Raw genomic sequence first — 20,924 nt, forward strand, 5'->3', positions numbered from 1 at the left:
ACAATACAATCCTCTTAATGCTTTCATCTTGTGCTTTCTTAACACTTAAAAACTCAAATAATTGTCCACACAGAGAGAGGATATGATGCCAGAAGTTTAACGTGTCAAGTGACATAAGGTTTGATGCGATTTTATGCTGATAGCAATGATTAGATAAATGTCCAGTGGAACGCAATATTTCAAAAAATGAAGAAAAGTTGAGAAGAAGTTTAATTTCAGTGGCTAAAGCTATACTTCACAGCATAGTGGGTGGTAGCAAAGTTCCAAAGTCCAAAGATTCAAAGTCAGTAAGATATTGTGCAGTATCAATAATAACTAATGATACAAATAGTTATAAACCTTGTGAAAATAGACAAAAACAGAGAGAAAACACATTCAGCAGACTGTAAAAACAAGGAGAGGAGCCGTGTCTGTGCGTTTCCCTCTGTCTCAGAAGCCAGGCACGTGGCAGTACGCCTCCAGGGAGGACAACAGGATGTAGATGAACCAGAGGGAGAGGAACAAAAACAAGGTGAGGAGCTTGGGTGTCCGTGGGCCCCCGAGCTCTCCGCCTGACATGCTGGGACGCCGGCGGTAGAGCAGCACCATCACACACACCAGCGCCATGACGGTGAAGAGGGTGACGGAAAAGGCCAGGGAGCCCGGGTCCACCTTGAATGTCTTGCCTTTGGTATGCCAGTAAATGGACGCGATGGTCCACGCCACCCCGATGCCCAGGAACACATTCACCGCGTTGCTGCCCGTCACATTGCCGATGGAGGCATCAGCATATTGGTCCTGGATGGCAGCCACTTTACTCGCAAATGTATCTGCAGAGGAAAGAGAGATATGAATTAAGCACAAAGAAAGAAATAGGAAACAGGTGAAGAGATCAGTGGTGTGCACAGACTCTGACAGGGGCAGAATTGTCTTAAGGCCTTCACTTAAACCTCACAACTACCAGGGACATTAGAACAAAAATGACAGGTATTTAATTGAATTTAACATCTTTACAGTAAAATGTCACTCTGGGGCACAACGCGTGTCAGACAATTTAAAATAAGACAAAGGATATGGAGCCACCCTTTAGATAAATGTTTATAAGTAGTAAAAATGACTATTTAAAATGTATTTCATTTTATTATTTTTGGGGGACATTTTATGCCTTCATTAGATAGCAATACTGTAGTAGAGAGAAATGGGCAACAATGATGTTGCTGTTCTATGGCTTTATTAACGGTTAATAAATCATTGGCACTGGCATGCTGCCAGTGATGGCAGTCATACTAGTTAGCTTAACATGTTGTTAGCAGGTTGCTGCTAGCTAGTGTGTTTTAAACCGATGGAGCTCGGCTTTGAGCAGTGCCAGCCGAGCAGCAGAGACTACAGTAAATTACTGTGTCCAAACAGTCCGACACATAATCCCCTGTAAAACCACAAATTGTCATTTTTACACTTTGTAAAATAATTCCTGGTAAGCAGATTTTGTTACCTTTGAACAGAGCCAGGCTAGCAGTTTCCCCCCGTTTCCAGTGTTTATGCTAAGCTAAGCTAACTAAGCCTGGCTGTAGCTTCATATTTAGTGTTCAGACATGAGTGGTATTGAATTTCTAATTCAACTCTCTGCCAAAATGTCAAACTATCCCTTTAAGTTGTTAATAAATGGATTTGGTCAGATTCTCTACAAACATTTCCCAGAAATGGCCTATTGGAGAGGTCACCCCGGGTTAAAAAGATGAAGCTAATGTGGAGGAGGATAAACACCAGCCAAGAGGATTTTTTGAGACATGGCCAATCGAACGTTGTACTTACAAAGGCTTCTGACTCATCTATAAAGCATTAGTAAATGGTTTGTTAACCATTAATAAAGCCATTTAAACAAGGGTGCCTTGTAACAAAGTGGTACCAATGTGTTCCTCATGGGGACCTCAGCATGTCCAACATTTATCTTTGAGCAGCTCTTACACATTAAACTTGAACAAAAGTATTCTATAAACAAATTCTGTCATGTCAATCCCGACACCACACAGTCACTTTCTAAAGCACAGATTTGCATGCTGATGATTGCCTTCTAACTAATTCATGTAGGGCGATCCAGCATAACTAGTCTGCCAACTTGAAGGAGAGTGTGTGGGGCTTACTGAGCTAAAACCTGTCAGAACCTCATTTTCATACTCTCATTTGTGCCGCTCTGTAGCAGTGTTTAGGACATAGTGAAATGGGAATACAATTAGGCTGCACAGAGAGTATAACAAGTGAAACTGTGTTTTTCTTAGTTTACAGCTTGTTAATGTTCAAGGCAAGAGCTCTGCAGAGAATTACTCTGACAGCACAGGCGGAGGCAGAGGTTACACAAGTCTCCCCAAGCAGCTGCTTCTACTGCACTGGCAAACCCCAGAGGAAACCCGGGACAAGTCCACTGTTTGAGCTGACAGACACCACAGACGCCCACCTGGAACAGAGGTGCCGAGGGCCACGAACACCACAGCAGTGACCGAGTCTTTGAGGCCGACGGTGCACCCGAAATGGGAGGCCAAGTCCCCGGTCACAGCTGTCAGAACGCCAATGAGGGAAATGGACACGAAGAAGCAGGCCCAGCCATTCCAGTACTCAGTGGGCGGGACAAAAGCGAAGAGGACTTTCCAGAAAACCGTCAGGAAGTGCATAATGTAATCAAAGCAGGATGGCAAACGTTCCTCCCCGCTCTCTTCCTCATCATCGTCACCTGGCAGAGATAGAATAGTTGCATGAAGACCTGCAAAATACGTACAAACGCTAGCTGCTTCAGCCTTTTCTGTTGACAGATTACCTGAAGACCATATCCTGCAGGATACAAACCCAAATCAGACCTTTGTTTGGGAGATTTAGATGCTAAGTATCCTTTGATCCAGCTGTCATCTCAGAAATGCTTGTTTGAATAATATTAAATCATTAAAAAGTTAATGAAGAAGCAAATAGTTCCATCTTCAGGCTTTAATCAAACTTAGATAACATCTCTGACAGCAAAATCCAGCCCAGACTATACAAACCCCAGCCACATTTAAGCCATCTGACGAATGTGTGGGAGCTAACCTTTTCAAATCATTACATTAAATCTGTAAATATAGCTATGACTCAATGATTGAGACATATAGGCAGGAAGTGTTCTTTCTATTTATACACGCACTCTCATGCAGGAAAATCTGAGTGACCTCAACCAGAGAGAGAAAATAAGAGAAAAGGGTGTATTAACAAAATGACACATCCTGGTGTCTAAGTCAGCTTTTAGCCCAAATGCTTTGTGCACCGGCGCAGATCTAAAAGGTTCACAAAGCCAAGTGAATGGCTTTTCAAAGGGCAAAATAAAAAGGGTTCACCGTACTACGCACATCTACGTGAATTCTTCAGAGCCATTAATTGTCCGGGCAGAGCTGGCCAGTTTAGTTTTCATAGTGGGCCACATGAGGAATTCACCACATCATGCATTTTTAATAAACTGTCTGGATTAAAAGGAAGCAACAAACAAGCACAGAATTGCCAAAATGTATTAAAACAGGCGTTGTTTTTGTGCTCTTTCATTAACAATCTGTTAAATTAGGCTTTTTTAAACATTTTTTTTAAATCTGCCAATGTCATCCTGGAGCATTTAGGTATTAAGATTTTATTAAAAGTATCTAAATAAAAAACAGCACTACAGCGAGGCTGGTGAGAGGCAGCTGGTGGGCCAGATCCAGCCTGCAGCCTCAATCTTCCACAGGTCCGGTCTCAGAGGGATAAACAGATGAGACATATCAGGACGCCGCGACTCACCTGCGCTGACAGTGACAGCACTAACAAACTGCTCCCTCCAGCTGCTGCTCCCCACCACCAGAGCCAGGTTCGTCTTCTTGATCAGCTTGTCCACCGTGCTCTGCAAGACGGCCACAAAGAAAGCAAGCAAAAGAAGGACGGGTTGGTGGTAGCCATCTCTTACGTTTACAGGTATGAGATATACAGTATCGAGATAATCTTATCACTGTCATATGAGACACCGATGTGGCGAATTAAGGTGCAATTAACCGTGACACTCCTCCCACTGTGGTACACAGTGAGTCACCAAAACAGATGCAGGGGAGCACAAAACCCCGAATATCCCTCAGGAAACAGGCACGTCACCAGCATAAAGCTGCTTTACACCAGTGCAGAAAATAGAGCTGCAAGTATTAGCAAGTGAAACTGGAGCCCTCAGTGTCAGTAATGTCATATCATGTTACAGCTTAAATTTGGTCTTAAAGGGGCACACCGCCAATTACACACATAGAGATCAGTGTACTTTTCAAGAGGATTACTACATAAATGGAGGACTGTGGCTCTGACAGGAGCTTTTTAAAGTCTGCTGCATCGATTTTCAGTATTTCTTTCTCTTGCAAGACCCCCCAAACCCTCAACTTTATGGCAGTGCAATACAAACAGTTAAACAATACCATTTTCTTAACTTATTTGACTATTCAAGCTGGGTGAAGTGACTCAACTGGCAAAGCCATTAGTTACATCACTAATAATTTATTACCCATTCCTAGTTAGATTAAATGTTAATCTCCAACAGTCTTACTCACAATATTGTGACATAACTGATATTAGTGAGAGTCAAAAATATCAATGTTTCATTCACTTTCCTCCAGCTGCAGACTAAAACAAATGAAGGATTGAACTAAAAAAAGCAGGTCTTTAAGTCAACACTGCAGATAATTAATAGAGAATGATTCTTAAATGTCATGTTGTTTTGTTTCTTTATGTGATCTCTATAAAATATTTTAAGGATCTGAAGGACATGTTACTGCTGTGATGGGTGTTCAGTTGGAAGAGAACAAAGAAAATATTAGCATTCATCAGCCCACATCGGCTTGTGAGAAGATCCAAAATAGGCAAACATCAGTGTGATAGTTCAGTGTGGCTCTGAGGTAAAAAGGTAAAAAGTCTTATTTTGAGTTACCTTGAATTCATAGGACTCCTCAATGACCACCTCCAGCTTAGTGTGCTCGCCCAGACAGGGGCAGCCCATCTTTGACACGTCCTCCGGTCCCACTGCTGTCTTGTTATCATTGGTGTCTCCTGCAGCAGACGGACGGGTGAGTAAACTATCAGCCAGTGTTTCCCCACACAAAGACATTTGTTAGAAAATAAGATACTGGATCTATTGATAATGAAACCCAGTCTTACATGTGTACTGTTTGCATGACAAATGAGAATTAAGCATATTAAGGGTCACAAGTGACATTAGGACCCATCAGTTATAAATTGTTTCTGTTTTCTTTTGCAATGTTGTTTTTTAAAATATGATTAACATGCAAGCATGTAAGGTATGTGGACAAATACACAAATTAACCCTGGTCTAACTACTTTAGCCCAAGCTGTTTTAAAGTCCATCAATTAAACCTTGACTCCTCCAGCACAAAGCATGGCCGTGAAATGCACCAAAGGGACTATAGAGATCCCACCTGAGACCTTAGAGTTGCCCCGGAGTAAAGGGGAATTTGTATCAATGGATATAAACTGCTCTAGCCCACGGATTCAAAAGACATATAGGAGAGTGGATGCAAAGTAAAATGTATTTTAAGCCATAAAATATCACTAAAAATGACTCTGCTGTTGACGCATGCAGCTCTGTCCCCATCTCACCGTGTCTCTGTCCCACCTCCAGCAGGATGGGCTCCTCCAACACAATCGTGAAAGTCTTGTTCTTCTCGTACTCCTCGTCATCGATGATCTTCACATTCAGCAGCTTCCTAAAAGCAGAAGGGTCAAGGAACAAGGAAATGATGAAGCCAAACAGAGAGGGATGAATGAATGAATTAGCATTCTTTAGGAAAGAGCAGCAGCTGCCAATATGAGTTAACCTGTTACCTCAGTTAAATCAAAAATAGATCCCAGGCAACCAGTAAGAGCAGTTTCTAATGCTAAGCCCATGCTTTTGTACACATTCGAACAAAAACACTGTAGCCAAGAGGTAGACTGCCTACACAATGAATCATGAAACAGAGATGTTAGATAAGAAGATGGAAGCTGGAGATATTTAACAAATGAACAAATATCCTGCAGTACAGAACACCATGTACAAAATTATATATATATATATATTTACCAGTACCCCACAAGAGGGCGGACTCCGTCTACACCATTAATTCCATTAGAGGACAAGAGTGATATAGCCCACTCCCCTCCCACACACTTCAAGTTATAAGTCATGGGAAATTGAATTATTATCTTGTTCTCAGTGGAAATTAAGCACCACCTATCTAGGAATCCATGCAGGTTAAAGCAAACTCATGAGACTGACTTAGAAATACAGCTTGTACTGTATGCTACAAAACACGCGAGGATGTGGTGTCAAAACTGTGGCCGACATATTTGCCTCAGCCCGCTTTATTCTCCTACACTGTCACAGTGAGTCTTTCTCTCCCTCTCCCTCCATCTCCCTAATGATATGTGGGTGGCTGTCTATTTCTGTCTACACTTATACGCTCAGGATTCGACAAACACGCAGGAAGGGCTTTTGCTTGCAGAAGAGAAGAAGTTTATTTTAAACATGAACGATACCGTCATCGGCTGTCTAATGTCAGGGAAAGTCATGCCAGTGGGAGCAAAGGGAATCGCAGTATAGCCTAGAGTCCTTACAATGGAAACAAAAGAGTTTATCTTTTAAACAAGACTATTCCTGCAGCAGCCATTTTGATGTTACATCACACTGGGCAGATACTGTTTGTCCTGCTGTAGTGTATCAAGATGAGGAAGATATACGTAACTGCCAGGGATCAGACAAACATTTGCATTTTGCAGACCTTTCACTAAAATACAGGCTATAAATGGAAGGCTGTCAAAAAGAAGCAGGGACATAGCTTCTCATACTGCATTCGGCTGATTAGGAGGCAATTTAAATCTCAACCTCTGCCAGAGTCGAATGCTCATTTGCGCTCATTTCAGACAAAAGGTGGGTGATAATAACACAAAAGGTGAACAAATCAAATTTAGACAACAGATTCCAAAGAAAAAAAAAGACTGAGGTGATTAGGCTTATTAATTAGTTTTACAAGTAAAATAGTTATTTTTTCACCTGAATTCTAAGTAAAACCAATGAGCAACTGCATTGAAAAACCAAAGATTCTGGTTCAATGAAATAATCAAACTGAAGTAAGCTTAATTTAAGTAAGCTATGAGTCAACTACAAACTCCATTGAGCATTGTGTTAACACGTGCTACTAACAGGGTGAAGGTAGAGGTTGGACATTGTAGACTCAATAATCAATTCACTTTGGATTGTTGATTAGTTATGAATCAGAACTGCTGAACTTGTTACGACAACCAATGAAGCTCAGTGAGGCTGATGGGCAATCGCCAATCGACATACCAAACTACCTGAAAAAGTATTTATAACCAATGATCATAGTACAACCCAGTATTATTGTTAAATTATGCGGCTTGCATGTTTATAAAGTAGGTTCAAATTAAAAACAAATGTGTGGTAAAAATACTTCCATGTGGCTTCTACATAACTCTTGTTCTCCCTGTTTGTCTTGAGGTCTGGTCTGGCAAAACAACCAGAAACTAACCAAGGAAGCTAGCTAATAGCCAGTGGGCTAATAAACTAGTTAAAAGAATAGTTCAACATTTGGGGAAATTTGGTTTCTTGCTGAGAGTTTGATGAGAAGATTGATACCACTCTCATGCCTGTATGCTAAATATAAAGCTAGAGTTGTGGTTTTATGGAAGTTACGTGCTGGAACTATTTCTTGGCCAGGCTAGTGACTTCTAAGAAATTGTTCCAGCATGTAACAATACTAATAAATTTATGAGGCGCTTGTATTTGTCAGGGGTATAAGTCTCCCCCTGCATGTGTTTGAAATGGTCACTGTAAGAATCAGGTTAACGGTAGCAACACCTCTAAGCCCTGTATCTCTGCAGGTCGATGTAAACTCACAGGCACAGTTGAATTCTATCAAGACAGTAAAGCTCTCACTTACTGCATATCACAGTTCATAGTGTATCGGCCATCTCTGAGATAGTAGAGAGGCTACAGTGGGTAACATACCTTGCTATTGTGTTTGTCACGCACAACTGTGACTGTATTGTCTGAGCGCTGGAGATTGATCTCTGCTCCACCTGAAACAACCATAATCTCTGCTGCATGTGTGGAACACACCGCAGACTGCAGAAAGTCTGGCCGCCTCTTCTTATAAATTCCAATAAAAATGTTCAAGGCGTGCTTTTTTTCTTTGATTTCGTTCTCTCTCTGTCACATTTTCGGACTGCCCATTGACTGTAATAACGTAGTGTACGTTGTGTCTGTAAATGATCTTGATTTACCTGTTAAATTAAGGATAGTAAAGGGAATAGTGCTAAATTGTTTTAGCGGCACAGTCCAGCAATTTTAGGTTATGGCTGTGATAATGTCTCGTGCCCTAATAATTGTGAATTGTATTGTTACCCTCAAATGAGCTTGAGGAGATGGATCGGAATGAGGAGCCGTTAACATTAAAGCCCTCCTGTGATGCCCAAACACAGCGGTCAGACCCAGTGATGGAGGACCACACCTTTTAAAAAGGGCCTACCATCACATGTAGAATAAGTACACCATCCTCAGAATGCTCACACCCTGTTGCAGATGGTATTTTGGAAAGTGATGCAGACTCCCTCTTGTATACAGAAAATTCCACTCACTGAGTTTCACACTCTTGTATGCTGCCTACAACCATTTGCCCTCACTTCATCATCAATGCCTGCTGTGGTCCAAATCCTAATGACCTTAATGAAACTAAGAAAAAACGTTGTCATGGCGCGATGATTTAAAACATCACAAGTTCAGGTCAGCAACACTGTTGGAATATGGATAGACATAATGTCTGAACACAGCGAGGATCTTATTATGTGGTTGTTTCAAATGCAACCTGTGTAATTGACTGGACAGAGACTGTCTCGCAGAAAGCCAAAAACCTGGACTCTCGAAGTGAATCATACAGTCACTATTATGCCAACAACACTGTGAAATATTTAGTAGCAATTTCTCCCTCAGGACTTATTGTGTTCATTTCAGATGATTATGGTGGCAAACACAGTGACAGGTACACGCAGAGCACTCAGGGTTTCTGGACTATTTGCGTGCTGGAGATGAGGTGCTGACCAATGAGCAGGTCACTCACACACGACGCATTGCTCATTCATGTTGAACGGGCAATAAGGCGTCTGAAGGTGTACGAGATTCTTTCTCAAACAGAGCCAATTAACTTGGTCCCAAAAACTGATAAAATGCTCAAGATCAGTGCTGGTCTGGTGAATTTAAGAGGTGAGCTTATTTCAAGTGAAAAGTCAGAATACATTTAATATTGCACTTAAACACACACACTTTGACATTTTATTCATTTAACATTTTCAAAAACTGTAAGGAGGTACAGCAACACTTACAGCAGTACCTGTATTTATGTTGTACTATTTTCTTCCAAAGTTTTTACTTTATGCTTACTGTTTTTCAAAAGATTCTTTGCAACAAAATCATCCATTAATATTGGAAACGTGTGAAAAAGAACAATTCTGGAAGTGTTTCATGTGTGCATCTGTATAATCTTTGTCAAATGAAATGTCCAACTCCAGGTGCTCAGCAGGTGTCCAGGCACATCATTGTCGGCTTGATCTGGAAGAATAAATGTAAAATAAAATGGCTTCCAATTTGCTTTAACACATTAGTCACATTAGTTCACACATTTTAAGTAACAATATTTCTCACCTACCTGGATGTAGTATCCACTTTGTCCACTGGGAAGAAATGGGAAGGCGTTTGGCTGACCAAGAAACTGCAAGTGACATGGCACTCTTTAGGGGACACTTAATCTCAAGGAGCTGTGCTGAGTCCAAAATTCCATCTGGGCTGGAGCCAAACCAGGAATGGTCAGGACACATCACCAGGCCTTTCCTCTCCACTGTGTGCCCTTGAGCCTCCATGAGTTGTATGGCTTTGTCCTCATGGCCAGTGAAGGTGGGGTGCAATTCAGGATTTGTTTGTGTTTTTTTTGTAGTGCTCTGTTTGGGGATTGTCTTTGCTATGCTGGCAGTCAGTCGCAGCCTCCTTGCATCATGCCACAGTTGTGATGCACTCTGTACCTAGGTCTCTTCTGTCAACTTCTCCACCTGAGCAGGGCTTAGTGGAATAGGTCTTATAAAAAGTCAGACACTTCTTACAGGTGAGCGTTGTGTTCTGTGTGGGGTATCTGTACATCACGCTGGCTCTGAGAAGACTCATTATTCTCTAAGAGTAATCTGTAACAGCGCCGGAGGAGACCATCTGTCTGCAGCTGAAACAGTGGAACTGACATAAGTTTTAAATTCTGTGTGATCCTTGAAAAGTTTGAGGGAGCAGATGACACATTTAAGAGATCTGGCGTTGATGCTGATGAGCCTGCATGAATGTGGTCTCGTTTATGACGTTTGAAATGTATGTGCTTCGCCGTTTTCAGCTCTACATTCCTTGTGCCTGCATTCCTCTTCCTCTGCACATCAGTACATAATATCCCTGTCTTGAGTGCAATCAGAAGATTGCCCATTATAAAATACACTCAGCAGCAACTGTCATTACAAAACAATAATAAAACTATCTGAAGAATCATTATTTTACCTTCTACAGTATTGCAGCTACAACACATGAGCACCCAGCAAATTATATTTCACCTGATGTTGAAACTAAAACCCAGGCCCGGTGATGTGGGACTTTAAGGCAAAACGCAACCAACCTTATTACTGTGGTAGAAGTACTACGCTCAGAGCTTTTCAGATTGTTCATTGCTTCACCGTCTGTAGCAACGGAGTCAATGAAGTAGCTAGTGTACGATATCTGAGGGCACTTCTTCAGGTCGTCCTCCCATCCCTCGATAGTAGAAGGCAGCGGTAGGATCACATTATCCCATTTGAGGTGTAACAGGAGGTGTTTCCACATGTATTATTTCCCAATCGCTCTGAGAAAGAGGATTAGCGTGCCGTTACCATGGAAAACGCTGGTTTGTTGTGCCCATAATTCACGCATCATGGGGGCTAGAAATAAGATGGATAGGTTTCGCCCTCTAAGGCTATCGCTAGTGGGCGACGTCCTCTGTGGTCCATGCCCCACTGGGTCCGTCCTGTACCCACAAGCACAAACACACACCCACTTTACGAGATATCAACAACCAGTCCATATCTCGCCAATGCGTCACAGCGCAATGGCGCATCACAGTAGGCTACATCATGTGTGCACAGATGGTCCCTGATATTCACCATGAGGGAATGAAACTGGAAAACAACATAAAGCCTAGTGCTGTGGGACGTAGAGACGATGGTTACGCACTGTAACAGTCCAGCAGAGAGCAGGATAGGAAAGAAAACAGCTCTCCATGCACCGAGAGGCATGAGGGAGAGTGCACAGTTCAAGCACCCAAAATAACAATCACTCTGACAAAACACTCAATACAGAGTGAGTCATAGAAACAGACAACCCGCAGATAGAAACAAATGAAAGAGCATGGGGAGTTAATAGATAATTAGAATAGTTATAATTGTATTTAGAATAATTTCTCTTTCAAACAAACATCTTAAGATATGAAGGAAGGAAGGAAGTAAAACTTTGCTCTTGAAACTGCACTTCTTACATTTCTTTGACTAAAACGTAGCTTAACCATGTCATGTGATATTCTACTTCAGTACACTTGAACAACAAATATTACTGGGAGCACACTACTCCGGATTATCTGTGAAACAATTTGGCAGCAATATAGCACATTGACCACACACGGTCCTGCCATATACTAGATTTCGACCTAGTCTTGTTTATTTGGAGTTTCCCTCTCCTCCACATTCTGCATTGGTTTGGTAAGGATGCTACAGCTTCCTCCCACAGTCAAAAGACATGTACAGTAAGTCATGAGGACTGGAGACTCCACACTGCCTACAGGTATGAGTATGAGTGGTTTCATGCCTCTGTGTTCACCCTGTGAGAGTCTCTCTGCTTTCTGCACTCTGTATGCTGGGATAAGCTCCAGTCCTCCCGAGAGCCAGCAGGGAGAATGAGTGAATGCATAAATGCGTGACAGTATGTCAAATGCCATTCAGATAAAAAGCCATGGATCAAACCAGCATGTCAGCATGTATCTGCCTTGCTGAAGTGTCCTTGAGCAAGATCCTGAATCTCTAGAAGCTCCAGAGAGACTGCCTGGTAGCTGAATATGAACACAAAGCAGCAGCACCACGAAGAAATATGTTTCTCATATTTACAGCAGATAAAAGAGAAAGGAGCCAGGGTCTGGTTTTTACAACTATTTCTTTCACTTTTCATTTAAACAGCCAAGTGCATCGCTATGAATGCCTTCTAGGCAAGACTGTCTGAAAATGTGCCTCGTTATCTCCATATTTAAACGCTCCCCCCTCTCGAACGCTAACGTGCTGATCTGATGTTCAGAGGGTATAATGTTTACCATGTTCACCTTCTTAATTTAGCCTGTTAGCATGCTAACATTAGGTAATAAGCACTAAACACAAAGTACAGCTGAGGCTGATGGGAATGTCATTAGTTTTGTACCTATTTGATCATAAGGCAATAAGGCGTATTGGACAAATTGAAATTTTGATTTATCCTCATTCATCCTAATCTGTATATATATATGTGCCACTAGAATGGCTAAAAAGTGTAGCCTAATAATATCAAGAATTACAACGAGATATGATGAATTGCTGTGAGCATTCAATATGAGAATGAATGTTTAACAAAAGGAAGCCGATCAGTGCTGCTTAAATGAAGCAAACCTTTTCTTCTACCTTGACGAGCCTACAGAGGAGGCATGCTATTTGAGAAAGGCTTTAACGGTTCCAAATGTGTAAACGTTACCCAACCCTGACTGTGCTGCTGTGCTTTCATCCACATTTGTCAGGAAGTTAAGGATGTTATTGATCCTCACTACATTAAGCGCGAGAAATAAAGAATATCAGGGTATTGATTTCCCTTTTTAGAAGTGATCTCCTCACATCTCTTTCATCTTCACTTATGTAACTGGCCCCGTTATCCACCTCAGCCTCAACTAGTGTATAGTGCCACACATTTTGAGGCGCTGACAAAAAGAGATACAAGAGGAAGCTATACACAAGCATCAAAGGGTCTGTGCAGATCTTCCTCTAATCCATAAACACAGCATGTAAAATGGTTCTCTATATCAGCCTGTGTATTTCGGAGGTTTGTTTCTGTACATCATAATCTATTTACTGCAATGCAGAATTTAGATGGTAAATTATTATTTAACTGCACGCCCTGGATTTATAACCCTTCCTGGCTCCACGTCAAAAGCTTAAAAACTTGACTTCCTCTTCTTTTGCTCCTCTGCAATCCCAAACATCGACCCGGACAGGCAGTTGTAGGCAGACACAAAGACACACAAAGCAAGAGACACTGTGACAAACACACAGAGCTGCCTGGAGGCCTGCTGCCGAGTGTCAGCTCTTTGTCCTGAACGCCCAAGGAAACACTCGCGTACGAAAAGCCAGCTCTGTCTGAAGGATGAACTCTGGCAGCCTGCTGAGCAGTAAGGAGCATGGACATACATTTAACACAGAGCATGTGCACGCTCGTCTGTTCTGAGACACAGACGCACGCATAGATACATAGCTACGAAAGCCGAAATGCTTTGAGATGACAGCGCAAAGATACAGAGTGATGGAGTTTCACCTGCATCTTTTAACAGGACTGACTGAACGCTCCAAATTAAACAACCTCATAAAAAATTCAGTCTGACTTGAGCATCTGAGTAGCATAAAGCAGGAACAAAATGTGGAGCAAGAAATAGGCCCTTGAAAATCTGTTCAACTGGGGAACTTTGGCTCGATAGCTGCACACCAGCCTTGATAATACCTTAATGTGGCAAATAGAGATAAGCTTTGCCCTTCTCCAAATATAAAATGTCTGTCTCTAACCTTCTGACAACAGGTATCTTAAGATTCAAAACTCAGCTGGCTAAAAAAAGAAAAATGTAAGCTGCTGTGATTTGACCCAACTGGACCTGGCAATTCTGACTCAAGATATGAGTCAAACCTTTTGTAGCTATGATCAGAGTGCTCCTGCATTCCCCTTTAAGTCCTTGCTTGCTATTCAAAGGAGCACAGGAGCAGCTGAGCACAGCTTTGGCATTTCCCATTGCGTTTGGGTTTTCTGTTCATCAGTTTTCTCGTAGCAAAGCTGTCCTGCTCAGTTGGATCCTGCTCTCCACAGTCCTCCCTCTCCTGCTGCACGCCGACTGTCGAGGCGAGCATGACTCCAGATAATATAAAGTGTGCAGTTGCTTGTGTCGCTGTCGGCTTGGCTCAGTCTTGGCTCAGTAGGTGAAGATTTTATCTAAGGCTCAGTCTCCATTTGAATGCAGATACGAGCTGCCCGCCTCTCATTTCACATTGTTATACACTATATGCTCATTAACGTCAGCTTCTGTAGCTGTCTGCACTATATGGAGAACTTTTGGGACTCCTTTAACCCCTCTTCACTCTCTTTAATTGCTGTGGGTGCACAAGAAGCTCTTTTTAGTTCCCCTTTGGAGCAGCATTTTGTTTGATGTGGGTTTAAAGTGGATTCAACGCACAGGCACACACACACACATACACTTAACACCCTTAAAAATACACACAGACAAAAACTGGCAAAAAGGAAGCAAACACACACACAGATAAATGTGCACAAGCAAACTGACAGACAAATGTATTCAAATCTCACCTGCACTGCAAGGCAAAAAAGACAAAAAGGGAGATCTGCATTCTCTGTGACACCATGTATTCACCTGCCTTTCCTCCCACTCAGCCGACCTACACAATACACCTACACACAAGCCCTGAAATCCTCCTCACACAGACGGATTCATCCGACACATTTTATTCCATTGTTTTGTCCTTTGGAGTGCTGTAAATCATTTTGTGATGAGCTTGATATGGTTTGGGGCATTTTCTTTTTTTAACTAAACTAAAAAACAAAAAAACAAAAACAATCCCTGCTGTGGATAACTGCCAGGTCCTTTTCTCATCACATCATAAAACAAACACTACAAGTGTACTCATCATTCCGCCAAAACCTTCTACACAACGTTCAAGAGAAAAGCTGGAAAAACGTCACACTTTCACCGCTCTCTCTGCCCCCTTCTCCCTGTTCTTTTTCATCCGCCTCTCTGCTGGTGCATCCATGAATCCTTTTGTTGAAATCATCACACAGGCTTCATCACATGCACCTGTTCCAGTAGCTGCTCAGTCCCCCCCCCCGCTGCTGTGGAAGTCACCTGTCTGATTTTCTTTCTTCTACTCTGTCGCTAACATATACTTCCTTTGTTTTCTGCAGAGGAGTTTTTATCGCTCCGCATTCCAATGAACTCCCATATAACCACCACAGAAATCCCATAGGCCTGCTTGTTGATTCATTCACAGAAAGCTGCTTCTGTGCCTCTTCTTCTCCTTCTTCTCCTTCTTTTACATCAGCCACAATGTTTCATTATCTGCCACACAATTATATCCTCTTATCCTCCCACGTCATCCCTCTGAAAGATCTAAACTTCTCTGAGCGAACGTATCTGTGTCTCATGAAAATAGTCCTTTTATCCTTTACCAGAATAGATAACTTACAGTAATCTAGCAGGAGTGTTTAACATACCAATATGTGGGCTGTGATGTTTGATCAAGTGATGAGAAGCAACAACAAGACATGACATCAAAGAAGAAGAGGAATTGTCACTCACATGGTCTCATCGTTCTGAAACTCGAGCTTGCCCGACACCTCGTCGTAGTCCTCCCCTGCCTTGGCGGTGCCCTCGACGGTGTGGTAGGGCACCGCCACCTTACCCCTCGCCCCGGACGTCCGGTGAACCTTCACCTGCATGTTGCCGACGCTCTCGCTGATCCTCATGGAGTTACTCTCAAACGTAAAAATGCCAGCGTGGTCGTCATCATAGATGGTAACTGTGGCGGTGTGAGCAATGCCCAGGGCTGCCTTCGGAGGAACGTGGGAGGAGAGGCCTACCATGCTGTTGCTGGAGGTGATGGAGCTGGGCTCCAGGACGGAGACCTCAGCCCGGTGCACGATACGTGGATTACTTAGGCGCACATAGAAGTGCTCATCCTCTTCAAAAATATCATCATCAATAACGCCAACAGTGAACTCTTTTGTTGTCTCACCAGGCTTGAAGACCAAAGTGCCCTCAGCAAACTCATAGTCTGAGCCGGCGTTGGCAGTCGCATCCTCTGTGCGGTAGTCCACCTGTGTGGCACAAGCAAATAAAGAAAGACAGAAAAAAACTTGATTAAATATTTAGAGTCTGGAGTTTTAATAAAATGCTTAATTATTAATATTTTCAAGCCTCAAGCAGTTAAAGTTGATTTTAAATTGACCTTGAACAGTTTTATCATTACTCCCTCTTACCTTCACAGTGCAGCCACTCTCTCCTCCATGCCGGCTCACTGACAGCTTTAGTGAGCCGCAGTTCTCAAAGCACTGGTAGTGAGAAGTTTCAAACTGCAGGTAGATGGTGTTGGGATCCTCCTCTTGCCCGCTAGCCTCATGACAGCTCACCACCTTCCTGGCCTGGTCTGCGGCGTGCTTTTTCAAGATGTTCCCAGCTCCGATCATCATGCGCGTGGCTTGAATGCGATAGAAGGCCCGGCTCTTCTGTTGCTGGACCAGTACCTGGTAGTTGGCCATCTCGATCAGCTGCTCCATGTCCTTCTCCGGGTGCCTCTGTTTCAAGTCTTTCAGAGTGCGAGCCATCTCCCGTCGGGCCTCTTCCTCTTGATCTTGCTCCGCACTCATCCCTCCACCTTCCTCCACCCCCTCCAGCATCCCATCCAAAGCCTCTTTGGGGTGGGTGTGGGAGTTCATGCCCTGGCCGTCCATCTCCAAGTCCATTTTAGTGAACATGGCATCTCCCTCTGACTCGATGATGATGCCACGGGTCTTGTCAGCACGGTAACGCTTATGGACGTACTTGTAGAAGAGCAGGCGTCGGTCTGCAATCCAGGCTTGCAGCACGCAGACAGGGAAGAAGAAGAAGGTGAGGACGGCCTCCCAAACCTCCACCTCTCCGGGAGAGAACACAGACAGGATGAGATACAGCCAGATGTAGGCAAATATGCTCCAGGTAGCAGTGACAAAAAACACCCGCAGGTGTTTTATCTTGCGGGTTTCATTTTCTGGCACCACATAGACACAAAGAGCGATGATAATGAACATGTTGAACGCAGCGCTGCCCACAATAGTGCTGGGACCCAAAGATCCAGCCTCAAAATTATGGCCAACCACTTCAATGACAGACAGCAGGATCTCTGGTGCTGATGAGCCCAGCGCCATCAGAGTCAGGTTAGAAACCGTCTCGTTCCAGATGCGCACAGTAGTCGTCGTGGTTTCACCGTTTGGCTTCTTGATGGTGATCTCCTTTTCCTGAGAGGTGATGACCTCGATAGACGACATGAAGCGGTCTGCGATAATGGACATGCCCAGGAACATGTATATGAGGGCGGCAAAGTAAACAATGGCGCGTGCCACCTTGTCACCCACCGCAGGGTTTTGGGGGTTCCACATGGGCAGCACCACGCCATCGGAGCAGTTATCTTCACTGGAGCAGTTGCCTGGCGTGCTGCCAGTATCTTCATGGCTGGCGCTGCCCTGGGAGAAAAGAGTGACTCCTGGGAGCAGAACCAGCAGAATGGAGATGAACATATTTGGTGTGAAAGGTGGAGTGAAATTCAGGATACGCTTGTGCAGAGACATGGCAGCGTGATGATGCTTGGAGTCTTCTGATGGAGTTCAATCCACGCCACATGTGAAGGTCGATACAAACCCTTAAAAGGCAGAAGAAAAAGACATTTGTGTGGACGATGAGATCGTCACAATCATTGTGTCAGATGTTCTATTATTTATTCTTGAAATAACCTCTACAAGCAAAGGTTGAACATCATAAAAGCACTCACAGTCATACTCTTTTGTATGCAAATGACGTGGGATCCAACAGTTTGGTTGGTCTGAGTTTGGAAAGCCAGAAATATTGGCACCTACTAATCGTTGAGTCATTTGTATTGAACTACCCTGTCAAACTCCCACACATATAATGTGGTCATTTCGTGCTAAGCAGCAGTAGAAATGTTACCCTCTGCACCTGTAGTATTGAGGGAAAAACTGACTCAGTCCACCATGTACTGTCAAGGATTCCAAAAATAATCCTCACTGACAATGACTACAACAAGAGAAGAGAAGTTGTTCGTATGCAGCCCAGACCTAATGATAAAGATATAAAGATTATTCAAAGGAGAAAGAATCCTGGTCTCTCGTGGAAGTGCAGCATGCCTCTCAACTCTAACCTGCACAATATTGTCTAATGCAAAAAAATGTGTATTTAAGCCATTCAAACTATGTCAGGGGACAACTTAAAATCATTTCACAGTGGCTTTCTTGGCAGCAGCATTGCCATTTTAACAGCTTGAGTGAACAATTCAGAGAGTGCAACATCAATGCCATCCAGAGTATTAACATCTGCATCAATGTGAACAGGGAGAGAAAGAGAGGAAAAAACGCCAGGGAATGTAATCTGGTGCTTCCTAATTAAAATTTTAAGACCATCTCCATCTCAAAAATAGGTTGCCTACCTACAGCAGCGGAGATTTGACAATGCTTTATGTACAGCACAAGCTCTCATTGACATGCAGCAGAGAAAAGCTGCAATCTCCACTCTGACCTGCATAACAGGAGTGCACGTTTTCCATCAAGGTAGGTTGTCATTTAACAGCTTCATGCAACAACTCAACACCTGTCCCTGGATCAGACTGAGGGAAACATCAGCAGGATCAGCACCATGGACAGCAACTCCTGCAGCAACGAGCAGGAGGAACACCAGTGACACAGGAAACATGTGACCCCCCCAGCCTGCTCCATGTTCAACAAAGACATTCCAGATACAGAGAGTGTGAAGCTTTAAAAGCTTTGAGATGAATCACAAGTCCACAATTTTAGAGCCAAGAGTACAAGATTGTGTGCTTTGTGTAATGTAGAGCAAATTAAATATTCCACAGCACTGACATCATTGTGGTTTCATTGATTCCTTCCTAAAATATAATATGATATTGCCTTCCTCTGGCACACAACCCTGCACAAATTTTGAGTGGGTGACGTTTCTATGGTAAACGCAAGCTCTCCAACTGGTGGGAATGCAGGAATAAAACATGTTTTTTGACAATATTACAGAGACAAAAGTGACTTCATTTTCTCATCTGTTCTAGTGGTGCCACTGACACACATTCCTCCCTGAAATCACCAGGTAGCAACAAGCTAACAAGGCACAGAAACTTATCTGCCTTTTTCTAGTCAACACAACTACCGAGGCTGAAAGTTTTCACCTTACTTGGATAATTTGCTCATCTTGAGTCTTAGATTGTAAGGATGCAAACCCCCCCTGCTGGATCTCTACCAATACAAAACTACAATTCTCTGCACTGCTGATATTTAACATTTATTTAACAGCCTCAGTTCACCATTTATCCTCTATCTAGTGCTGTCAAGCCCAACAAGATGCCACTTTCTCTCCATGTCATACAGTTTCTCATTTAACCTTTAATAATTCCAAAATTATCCAAATCTAAAAAAATAGAAATAAAAAAAAGCCTCTGACCCAAATAGAATTATGATGATTTAATCCTCAAACATGTTCCTGTGTGGTGAGCAGAGGTCTCAGGTTGGCAAGTAAACACTTGTACATAATGAGTCACACTTTGATGCCAGCGCTCGTTCTGCGAGAAGGTGTTTTTTTTTTTTTTATCCGTGTGTGTTTTTTTTTCTTCTTTCAAATGATGGCAGTCTCAATTTGTAATGAGACTCCTCATAAATGTCATGTCTCCTGTCTTGGGAATGAAAAGTCATAAAAATAACAAACAGAAGGAATATGAATCAGAAGCAAAAAAAAGTAATCTGACTGTTAGCAGAAAACATGAATTCCTTGAGAGCTTGTGTTGAAGAAGAAAAAACACAATCTATAAACAGAAATAAAAGCTAGAAACGACACAAAAGATGTTGGTTTGCACACAGCCACGAGCTCAAAGCTCAATGGAGAAAACCCAAGATGCTCATGCAGGAATATGCTTTATGTTTTAGTACATTTTTCCTATTTTTACTATTATAAGAAACTGCATTACTCACCTGGGTGCAGTTGTCAGTGAGTCAGCTCAGTGTGGAAGTTGTGGCCTCAGGAGATGAACTTGTCTTTCATATCGCTCTGTAGGAAGACAGGTTATCTTAACGAATTGTAAAGACAGTTTTTTAATCACCATAAAAACTAGCCGGAAAGGATCCCACATCAGAGAGTTTTAAGAAGCTTATTACAAGCCAGATATGTGGGCCAGTAGATTTAGCAACTGGTGTGGAAAAAAAATACAAATAAAACATCACTGTTGCAGACTGGAGACAATTCAAAATGTTAAGTTACAAATGGGTTCTAGATTATTGGACATTACAGATGCAGGAAAAAAAGCCGATTATCCCATCAGTAGGCTGTGCATGAGGGACAAATAGACTGGTCCATTTAGTGCGCACAGCAGTCCCACAGATACTCACAGAAAGCCCCGAATCTCAGCTGGACCCTGGTCACAGCGTGGCTACCCTGCACCAGTTCAACAGAAGAAGACACCCCGGGTGCCATCCACACAGCAGGCTGGTGTAATGGTGTTGGCTTGTTGCGCTGGTGTCTTGGAAATGACGCGTAGCTCTCCACGGTGCTTCTTCGCTATCCCCCCCCCCCACCCCCCCGACAGGTACCCTACCTCAGCAAACTTAACACTGTCGGATTAGTTGCTCTCATTAAATCCCCCTTCTTCCACCGCGGCGACACCTTCCGCAAAGCTAAGTACAAATTCAAAAACCACAATGCGTTTTCAGCTTTATCCTCTCCAGACTACGTGCGATTGTTGATGCGTAAAAT

General features: G+C 42.9%; 1 protein-coding gene across 13 annotated transcripts; it reads right to left on the reverse strand.

Moving 5' to 3' along the window:
* Positions 1–429: 429 nt before the first annotated feature.
* Positions 430–17,731, reverse strand: slc8a4a (solute carrier family 8 member 4a). Of its 13 annotated transcripts, none has more exons than XM_070916820.1 (8): positions 16,388–17,563; positions 15,708–16,225; positions 5,633–5,723; positions 5,335–5,348; positions 4,931–5,075; positions 3,757–3,868; positions 2,432–2,704; positions 430–809 (listed from the first exon to the last, which is right to left on the reverse strand). In XM_070916820.1, the coding sequence occupies exons 1-8, from the start codon at positions 17,540–17,542 to the stop codon at positions 430–432; spliced, it is 2,688 nt and encodes an 895-aa protein (XP_070772921.1). In that variant the 5' UTR covers positions 17,543–17,563. The 13 variants fall into 13 exon arrangements, with proteins under 13 accessions (XP_070772921.1, XP_070772926.1, XP_070772916.1 ...); XM_070916825.1 differs by lacking the exon at positions 5,335–5,348 and adding an exon at positions 5,316–5,324 and having other exon boundaries at positions 3,769–3,868; positions 4,931–5,046; positions 5,617–5,723; XM_070916815.1 differs by lacking the exon at positions 5,335–5,348 and having other exon boundaries at positions 3,769–3,868; positions 4,931–5,049; positions 5,617–5,723; positions 16,388–17,731.
* Positions 17,732–20,924: the final 3,193 nt, after the last annotated feature.

Source organism: Enoplosus armatus, chromosome 13 (genome assembly GCF_043641665.1).
Source record: "Enoplosus armatus isolate fEnoArm2 chromosome 13, fEnoArm2.hap1, whole genome shotgun sequence".
NCBI classification, from domain to species: Eukaryota; Metazoa; Chordata; class Actinopteri; order Centrarchiformes; family Enoplosidae; genus Enoplosus; species Enoplosus armatus.

Excerpts from the sequence above, each read along its gene's own strand:
- slc8a4a (XM_070916815.1), bottom strand. The coding sequence starts at position 17,731 with ATGTCTCTGCACAAGCGTATCCTGAATTTCACTCCACCTTTCACACCA. Across the intron at positions 16,226-16,387 it reads AGAGTGGCTGCACTGTGAAG|GTGGACTACCGCACAGAGGA; the intron begins GTAAGAGGGAGT and ends TGTGCCACACAG. Across the intron at positions 2,705-3,768 it reads TGCTGTCACTGTCAGCGCAG|GTGACGATGATGAGGAAGAG; the intron begins GTGAGTCGCGGC and ends TATCTCTGCCAG.